Below are 10,390 nucleotides of genomic sequence, written 5' to 3' on the forward strand. Positions count from 1 at the left end.
AGTTTTTCCCATTATAAAGTTTAGTGAGTCAGACAATTGAAATTTATTGAGAATTTATTGAAATTTATTGAAATTTATTCATCCCAGTAAGCCTTGATTCTAATTTTTGGTACATTGGCAATGTTGATCTTCACCACCGCACACGGTGATCCATTTTGCGTTCTTTGTAGGCTCGGGGTGCATTCGCTTATTTTTTTCGTCGAAATCGATTTTCAGTGGAAGATACTTTGCTCTCAGGACTCCTTTCCTAAAAAGGGAGATAACAGAATGAAACTGAAAAAAGAAAATCAAAAACATACAAAATATTTACACCTTATTAAAACTAATTGCTTGTAACCGGTTATTCAAATCAAAATTGCTTGAAGGTCTCATTTAAAAATATGACTGTTTTCGAAGGCGCCATGTTTCATTGAGATGTCATGTGGAAAATAGACACCGAGAGTACCGTTGTCTTACATTTCAGCTATTGTCTTAGATCTAGATATGAGAATTTTCCAGTTTTCAGTCGATCTCTTTTTTTTTCTTTGTGTGATATTTGTATAACCCTAATATTTTCTCTACCACCAAAAATTGCTTTATTCTGTATTCTTGAATTTGACTTTCGACTCAAATCTGCTATGCAATAACCATGTTATATTACTTAAAGTAAGTGGTAGTGCGTTTTAACTAAAACAACCTGTCGACCGTTGTGTTAATTCCAAAACTTTCTGTTTTCTCGTCGGACCGCACTCATTCAAACTGTGTCCGATTGACGACTCTTCACGGACATGGTACATAGGCCGCTGAAATTAAATATCCAAAGAACTCAGTTCTTCGACAATCGGATTTCACATTTTATTACACGACTCGGGCAGTCAGAGTGCCAACAACTAAAATCAACCAATCAAAATGCTCTATTGCCGGTCAATATTCTCTCAGTATTGGACCGGGCACTGTCCCGAATGGTCCCGAATGATACCGCACTTGTGTCTCTTTGACCTTCAGTCGTATAATAAATCTCTTATTAACCAAGCTTGCTCGGGACCGTATTGGAAGAATATCGGCCCTCGGTCTTTTTTGTACGGACCTCGTTGCGCTCGGTCCGTACAGTAAAGACCTCGGGCCGATATTCTCCCAGTGTTGTATCTTACTGCAGAAAAGTGACGCCAATCCTTGGTTAAAACGGCCGACCGAACTTTAATAATCACTACCTAAACTACAGTTACACAATATATCACAACCTCAATATGCATGCAACTTAGCTATATATGTTTACTCTCTGGGACCTCTCATGTCATGTATCTTACACCTAGTGATGGTTCCTATTATTTAAATCCTAATTCATTAACACTATAACATTAATTAAACCATAGTTCATTAACACTATAACATCTCCTCCCGCTTAAACTACAAATTAAATTAACAGAAAAAAAGGCAAAGCGAAAGAAAACGAAGCGAAAACTATTCCGAAATGTGTAATTGCCGTAATTGAGAGTGTTCTACTGAGAGTTCAATGTTCAACTACATCTCTTCAATTAAACGTTTAGGTTTCGATCTAATTCTAGTTGAACGACGTCTGGGCTCTTCAGGAACAGTATTATCCGTAACATCTTCTTCTAGTGTAATACTCTGTCCAGGTGGTGCCACTTCAACCCAGGGCTTGGTAGACTTCTCATTCAGCATAGACTGTTGTTGGGGCGATAGGTCTTGATTTGTAACAGACACACTTGCATCTACCTTCTCAGGCAAATCGATCTCTGGTAATTCACAGCTATTCGGCTGAACATCGGCTACCTTTGAGCCAGCTAGTTCTCGCAACTGATCGACATGTCTTTTCCAAAGCAACTTTTCAACTAGCACTCGGTATGTGACCGGACCCAGTCGATCTTGAACAACCCCCTTAGTCCAAGCGGATCCACGATTACGATAATCCTTCACCATGACAGGTTCACCAATCTCAAAACCGCGTCGAACCATGGGATTTATCCTCCTCGACTTTTTTTCCATCCGTGCAGACAAGTCGGGTCTAAGCAACTCAAGCCTTGTTCTCAATCTGCGACCCATCAAAATTTCTGCTGGTGGACACCCAGTGGCAGTATGAGGCGTGGTTCGGTAGCTCAAAAGGAATCGAGCCAATTTCTGCGTTTGGGTACCCGGTTCATTCTTCATAACTCTCATTGCTTCCTTAAATGTCCGAACTGCACGTTCAGCTTCACCATTGGATGCAGGATGATATGGTGACGACAAACACAGGCGAACACCATTGGAAGTTAAGAAATCTTTCATTTCCCTTGCGACAAACTGCGGACCATTGTCTGCTACTATCTCCTCCGGCAAGCCATGCGTAGCAAACAAGCCGCGTAGAGCTCCAATTGTGGCGCAGGCACTGGTGGAGGACATTTGAATCACTTCCATCCACTTAGACTTCGCATCAACCACTATAAGAAACATTCGTCCATTGAATGGTCCAGCAAAATCCACATGTAAACGCTGCCACTGGCGAGTAGGCCAGATCCATGGGTTGACCACCTTAAAAGGCGCCCTACAACGGTTGGCTTGACAATCAATGCAATCTCTCACGGTCTGTTCGATGTCACTGTCCAGGTTTGGCCACCAGACATGCAATCGTGCCAAAGACTTCATTCGCATCATTCCTGGGTGGTTAAGATGTAATTTAGACAGCACCTCCTGTCGATATCTAGAGGGTATCACTACTTTTGTACCACGCCACAAACAACCATCCTCAACTGTAAACTGTTCACGTTTGGCGCGATAAAATCTGAGTTCCTATGGCGTACTCTCTTCTGCTGGCCAACCATGCAATACGTAATGTAAGACACGTGACAGAACAGGATCACTTCTTGTAGCCTCTCTGATTCTGGTTGCTGTAATGGGTGTACCTTCAATTCGAACTTTGTTGACTTGATCTCCCTCTACCGACCAGTCGTCAGCTTCTTCAATGGTTTTCCTAGGCAAGCGAGACAATGCGTCTGCATTTCCATGGTTCTTAGACGCACGATATTCAAATAGGCCAAGGTGAGTATTGACCGTTACAAAAAAGGGTTAATCGTTACCTTTTAATCACCACAGATTCGAACACTGCCGTCAGGTTTCAGCACGGGGACGATGGGCGTGGCCCAATCCGAAAAATCCACTTTTTCCAGCACACCGATCTTTTCCAGTCTTTGAAGTTCGTCAGCAATCTTCTCTTTTAACGCGAACGATACTGGTCTGGGTTTAAAGAACTGCGGCACTGCGTTTTCTTTAAGCTTCAAATGTGCAGTAACTCCTTTAATGGTTCCCAGATTACCATCAAATAACGATGAATACTTCGTTCGAAGCGAGTCCAACTTGTTAACCGATTCTAAGGAAATCTGCTTGATCTGTCCCCAGTCCAACTTCAACACGGACAGCCAATCGCGACCCATTAAGACTGGACCATCATTTCCTGTGATAACAACCGGTAATACCGCTTCTTGATCGCGGTATGCTACTTGAACTCTAGTTTCTCCAATAACAGGAATTTCGTGACCAGAATAACTTCGTAGTTTCACGTCTGTGCGTTCCACAGGTTTTGACGCGAGAACATCAGTCCAAATACTCTTGGGAATAATAGTTACAGAAGCTCCAGTGTCAAGTTCCATGTCCACAGTTTTCCCATTGATTGCTACTGGTACAATAAACTCTTTACGTGTTCCACGGGAGTCTGAGACTGTAAAAATGGGCCAATCACTTCTTCCACTCACTGATTGCCTGACTTCCACATCTTCGACGAAACGAACCTTCTGCTGCTTCTTCTTTTTTTTCCCAAATTTCGACTTTGCGTTCCACTTTTTCTTCCCATTTTCAGGTTTTTGCTCCTTCTCAGGACATTTCTTCACAGTGTGATCCACCTTTTGACAACCACGACACTTGGAATTGCGAAAGAAACACATGTCCGACGAGTGATTGACTTTTCCACAACGAAAGCACTCAGGAAATGTAGCTGCCACTTTTTTTACTTCTTCCACACTTCCTTCATGCAATGCAGTGGTTTCCTTCTCGGTCAGTTCCGCAGCACACGCCCTCTCGACAGCCGTTTGTAGAGTTAAGTCCGCTACCGCGAGTAACTTGCGTTGAATCGTTCGCTCCTTTAAACCACATACGAATCGATCCCGAATCGCCTCTTCGCGATAACCGCCAAACTCACAAGTCTCAGCCAACTTTTTCAATCTAGCAACGAAATCTCTTATTGCTTCCGACTCTTGCTGTTCCGCCTTGTGGAACTTGAAACGCTCGGCTATGACTATCGGCTTCGGATCCAGGTGCTTGGCCAAATTATCCACAATTTCCACAAATCTTTCGGCCTTCTTGGAGATACAATGCTTCTAAGTAACGCATACATCTTATTACCCATTAAGGTAAGTATTGTTGGTACCTTTTTTGCTTCCAACACATTGTTGACCTCGAAGAACATTTCCATTCGCTCGACATAATGCTTCCAGTCTGAGCCCGGTACAAACTCCTTAACTCGACCGATGAGCGAATTCACTACCACCATATGTTGTGCCGTCGGATTCGTCGGTTCTTCGCCTTCAGCCATCCTCGTCGCCAGTTGTTGTGTCTTACTGCAGAAAAGTGACGCCAATCCTTGGTTAAAACGGCCGACCGAACTTTAATAATCACTACCTAAACTACAGTTACACAATATATCACAACCTCAATATGCATGCAACTTAGCTATATATGTTTACTCTCTGGGACCTCTGATGTCATGTATCTTACACCTAGTGATGGTTCCTATTATTTAAATCCTAATTCATTAACACTATAACATTAATTAAACCATAGTTCATTAACACTATAACACCCAGTACGTTCTCGCGCTTGGTTAAGAAGATATATCTATCCACCTTGCGACAATGACTAACTATCCACCTTTTCCATAACTTTTTAACCCTTCTTGTGTCGCTCCCCAATCCCAACAGTTATTTTTAAGATTTCTCCCCATTGAAAAAAAATATCATAATGGTTAGCATTAATACACCTGTCAAATTCCAAACTATCGTCTCCTTCTCGAAGGAGTTTAAAATTATAATGCCTGAAGATAAACAAGTTGATTGCAGTTTGAAGAAGCTTTGAAGAAATATGTTGCAATATGGTAAGATACCTCGAAACGGTGACTTTAAGCATCCGGGTTAGTTTCAATGCGTTGCAGTTTCCAAGGACAAAGTGCTCACATTTTTTTAACAAAAATTTATTAGGTTTCTTGCCAAATCTTCCGTACACGCTCTGAAACAGAAATTGAACGTTAGAGGATAGTCAAGCCTACGAAATAAGCTAATGAGTGACAACAAAAAAAGAGACTAACACACGAACATTCAAAACAAAATCTAAACAAAAGGAAACGAATAGGAAAAAGAAGGAAACAGAAAAGAAGCAAGTTTATCCGAAAGCCGGGAATGACAAAGTTATCGATGGCATTGAAAGGGTACGTCTCGTTTGAATATAGCAATGGGAAGACGTAAAATTAATTGAAGGAAATATCTATTCAAAAGGCGACGTGCCTTCCACATGATCTTTCATTGCTAACTATGTCTTTACATAAAAAAAAGAAAAAACTGAATTAAAAAAATCGATATTTCCCGGTGATCTGAGCACCATAAACGAAGCTTTCTTGACAAATAAATATGAACCTAGTATGGCCTGGCTTGCCAAAGAGTTCTCTTCGCCTCGTTTGGTAGTCTGTTCACCGAATGGCGGGAAGATCTGAGTTTCGAATCGTTTGAAAGGACTCGGATTTCTTCTTTTCCAATAATTAAAATTCAATTTAGCTACCGACGTGTACCTATTTCGACTGCATTGGGGAACTCAGAGAAAGAAAATATTTGGCAAGAGGAGATGACGTACGAATCGAACAAGGCGAAGTCAGTACGTCATGACAACCAAGCAAGCATTTTCTCATTCGATTTCGTTCCTTACATTCAGCCAATAAGTACATTTATCAACAGTTAAACCTACGACAGCGTTACCAGACTGACAGCACTCGGTGGTCGGTTAATATGAAAAAGAAAATTTCCCAAGCTGTAAGCGATAAGTTTATTATCTTGAAGACAGTGATCCTGAAGAACGTGTGGGTGGGCTCCAGTGATCAGATCCACACCAAGAGACAACAGGTGTTTGTTTATGTGATTTTGATAGGGAAGGGGTTTTAATTGAAGTTCTTGGCCATAGTGCATGAAAACGACGATGATGTCAACTTTGGCCTATGGAAGTAAAGCAAAAAATGAGGTAAAGTACAAGAAGTCAATACGCGTGTTATGGAATGACTCTGAGGATAGATCCTCATTGATTTCCCATAAAAGAGGATTATAAGACGAATAAATATATTTTCTTTCCTTCAAACAAGCCAAAATGAAATTACTCACAATAGCCAATAGGTGTGGTTATTAACATCATCGTTAGCCAATGAAACTCCAAAGTATAAACAAGCAAACTGTATTAGACGCAAGAAAACACTAGTAACGAAGTATGCCATAATCAAAGTAAAGCGCGCGTCCTGATTGGTTAATTCAGTGTCCACTGTTTGCCCATGGGTGTACGCTGCTGACGTGTGGACATGCAAAGACTAGTTTTCGCGCGCTTATTTTTTCTGGTCACATAAGATTTGTTAAATGAAAGAGAACTCTTTTGCTACAATGTATCAATGTTATGTTATAAAAAAAAGGTGAACACCACAGCGTACTCTACTGAGTTATGGATGCAGGCGGAAGGTTACTGAGCACTCAAGAAGCTAGGGTCGCTCTCGGCTATCGCCTCACGCGACTCTTACGCTTTTTTCGTGCTTAGCAACCTCCCGCCTACACCCATAACTCAAGGGTACGTTGTGGTGTTTACTATTTGTTAAATAAGGATTGGTTTAAGTTTTAAATCTAGTAATTTAGGAAAGTAGCACGAGTTTTCTGGACCAAACAAAGAGCAAAGTTAAGCTAAACCGAAGAAGTCATAAATCCTTTCGACACTCAATTGAAAGATGATTATAATGCTATTAAACTTGAGTTTGACCTTTTTTAGCCTCCTGACGTCTCTAGTAGTGATATCATCTTGATAAATGGCTGGACCAGAGTCGAAGTACATCCTCATTTCGCTGCAGTTTTTTTCTATGGAGGGTGAGGCGCAATAACCAAGAAATGCTATCGTGATTCTGTTTCTTTTTAGAATAAGAGGTTCCTAAAAAATGACAAAAAATAGTTATATCAGCTTAAAACTGGTTACGATGTATCCGTAGAGTACGTTAACGGCGAAAGATGCTGCTATATGGAATTAAAAAAGGGCCTGTTTAAGTGGAGGCGGAGGATCCTATGTATAGGTCTTTTCGGCCTGGGACTGGGATGTAATAAATATTATACTTGTATTGGTTCGAGTTTTCACCTCCATACTGGCCTTAAATAGTTTTCCATCTCGTCTCCTGGAAGATGGATTAATGTAGCTCTTTACTGTACCTGAGAGGAGTCATATTTCCCAAAGCTTAATCCAAAGTACTTTATACCCTTCTTTTTCAGGACTTTAGCGGTAAAATTGGCTCCCACACCGCCTAAATCGTTCAGGTGATTGTTGGCAATGGTCACGGCATCAAATCCTGCAAACCTGGGTGGAGGATCCAAAAGCATAACTATCCGGGCACGTACAATAAATGCCTTCCTGCTAGACTTTAAAACTTCTCATTACAAACGAATAATTTCAGACCAGTCCCTCACTTCTGACATGGTTGAAAACGGTGCTAAAATGATATTTAGCGGGTTACTTTCACATTTTTGCCTGTTATTGAATTCTTTCATCGTATTGATGAACTTTTTATTATATTTTTTATTATAACACACCCATTAATTTTTTGCGCAGTTTAACGGAAACTTGTTATACCAGTGGAGACTTCGTTGAAAAAAAATTCTTCCTTACGTAAATCTTTATTTTATCAGTTTCCGTTTATGATTTTCACCTGAGCGCTGGTGCGGCTTTGGGACTGGCATATAATAAAGCTGTTTTTCTCCCTTTATAAATGTGAGTGAGAACATGTTTGTTGGCAAATGGCGACCCCAAGTTTCCCACTGAAATGTCCGCCTTTCTGATGAATGGAGCCACGTCATTGAAAGTAAGGTAAGGTAAGACTTTATTTAACGAGGGTAACATGTGACAGTAATGAAACTGATAAACTAATGGCCCTCGAAAAGTGCCATTGTACGTGTGGTACTTGCGGTCTACATAGTATTTGATGGGGTCAGCGAAGGAAATATCTCCCACAAACAGTAACGTAACTTCATCTAAAATGTTCAAAGAAGGAAATATCTTGATATCAGAATACCGTGATTTAAAAACTAGATTTGGCTTCGAGATTTCTGTTGCGTTTCTGTTGATAACGACGAAGCCCAAATGAACCATCAAGTATACAAAAGTCGAGGGCGCATGATCTAGTTGTTTTAGAATAAATTCACTCCTCATTCAAAACTTAACAACAATACTTCATCATTGTGTTAGTGAACAATAACATAAAAAAACCATCGTCAGAAGCGGACAATTAGTCCACTCACTTTGCACACATTGCCCATAACATACAAGTAATAGTAGTAAGCTTAAAGAAAAAATCACTAAAGGGTCAAGTTCGGATGAAGACAGTGTTGATACATCGGACGAGGACGTTATCGAAGAGTTAACTGAGGGAGAAATCCAGGAGTCACCAGCGTATGATCTCCAAAAGTCGGTATGTACAACAGGCTACCAAAGAAGCGTTGGAGGACGAAGCAGTCACCCTTAAAATTGGGAAAGAGCTAAACACTTGCTGATATTCAATTATTTATTCATGTTTCCACTTTCATACACAAAAATGACAATAATAATATTACATACATACTTTATTTAAGGCATCAAAGAAATAAACAACACAAATAGTACCCTGAAAAGGAAGTTTAAAGTGCCCCTGAGACGAAAATTGACCATTTAATTTTTGCCTAAATTGTTTACACAATGTCGAATTGGGTCAAGTTAAGACCTTTTTTACCATTAAAAACTCAAAACAAACCTTCGATGACCAATTTTTACCGCTTCAAAGTCGTCCAAAACTCGTCCGTCATTGCTGAAAACATGTTCCAGCGGAGCCCGCAAAAACGTCATCATGACGTCAAAGGCTCAACAAACTTATGCCTTGCTTTGTCACAACTCTCTTTGTTCGCTGCAAAGAGAATCACACATATTACTTTTTTGAGAACTGTTTCGTTGTCAGTCGGGAAATCTCGACTTTTTCAGACGATGAATTGTCCCAGAAATCATCTGAAGCTTCTGTGGATAGTTTTGCGCCGACAAACGATGAATTTTTGCCATGCGAATAAAGATAAACACAGAACAGCACGGACTCCCCATGTGGCTTTTGTGGTCGCGTCGCTTTATCGCCTTCGAACTGTATTTTTGCTTGTCGTAAGGGATTTTCCTTTTTTGTAAGAAATGATCGGGTGATTAGTAAAAATAGTTTTCGCCAATGGCTAATTGTGTATCCGAAGGCGGATATTGGGAGTTTGTGAAAGCCATTTCTAAGCCATCAATGTGTTTTCCCCGATGCGTTTGGTCAATGATCTCATTAACCCTTTCCTACGTATTTTTTACTATCAGTGCTTTGAGAGGTTTGAAGTGAACTCTGTTGTTGAGTTGCACTTTGGCCTCTTTTGTTTTTTCTGTCTTATTCATAATGACTATTGTTGTGTTGCTTCGGTGAGGTTTAAAGCAGAGTTTGTTTCAACTCTTTTAGAGCCGTGACCTCACTGCGTTACAAAGTATTGTTTGCAGTCTGCAGGTAGCGTTATGACAATTTTTCAAGTAGCTCTGAAGGGCGATTGAAGACTGAACCGGTGGCATTCAGTTTGATATGAAACAGAAGTGGTTCTTTGTTTTGTCCGTGAAAGGTGTAACGGAGGGGCATTCGTCTTGCAAATAAATCACGCAAAAGTTGGCCTGATTTTAAATTCGTTGTCACGGGCGTTGGGGATGAATTTGAGACCCTTTAATAGCACGCTGACTTGGCTGTCAGAATTGGTTGATAGTTTGACAGGTTTTAAAAGAAATTTTCATTTTCTCGGTTTTTTGGCTGCAAGCCTACATTTTAAAGTGTTTTTACGCTCTGTGTCTTTAGCTGTTTGTTCTGCTTTAGCTGATATTAAAGCCAGCTTTTTTTAGAATCAGAGCACACAATTATATTTTTCATTTCTTTTATATAAAAGTGAGCTCTTTGAGGTCAGAAGTCTCAATCCTCAATTCGGCTATTTTATCATTCTTATTTACAACGTTCACCGAGTACTCTCCTTTGTGTAAGGTATTCTGCCAGAGAGTTGTTAAAGGTGGATATTGATCAGCTCATATGTAAAGCTAAGGTGACAAAATCCGTGGAGGT

The 10,390-nt window shown here is 40.4% G+C and overlaps 1 protein-coding gene across 1 annotated transcript in view; it reads right to left on the bottom strand.

The window, feature by feature from the left end:
• Positions 1 to 26: 26 nt before the first annotated feature.
• LOC111323548 (uncharacterized) overlaps positions 27 to 10,390 on the bottom strand; it is a 20,041-nt gene continuing 9,677 nt past the window's right edge. The window contains exons 2-5 of the mRNA XM_088740467.1: positions 7,024 to 7,605; positions 5,991 to 6,224; positions 5,129 to 5,250; positions 27 to 782 (exon numbers count right to left, since the gene is read on the bottom strand). Of these exons, the coding sequence (XP_088596593.1) occupies positions 734 to 782; positions 5,129 to 5,250; positions 5,991 to 6,224; positions 7,024 to 7,101 (483 nt within the window). The 5' untranslated portion in view covers positions 7,102 to 7,605 and the 3' untranslated portion in view covers positions 27 to 733. The remainder of the gene's footprint in view (positions 783 to 5,128; positions 5,251 to 5,990; positions 6,225 to 7,023; positions 7,606 to 10,390) is intronic.

This window comes from Stylophora pistillata, chromosome 12 (assembly GCF_964205215.1).
Source record: "Stylophora pistillata chromosome 12, jaStyPist1.2, whole genome shotgun sequence".
Taxonomy (NCBI): domain Eukaryota; kingdom Metazoa; phylum Cnidaria; class Anthozoa; order Scleractinia; family Pocilloporidae; genus Stylophora; species Stylophora pistillata.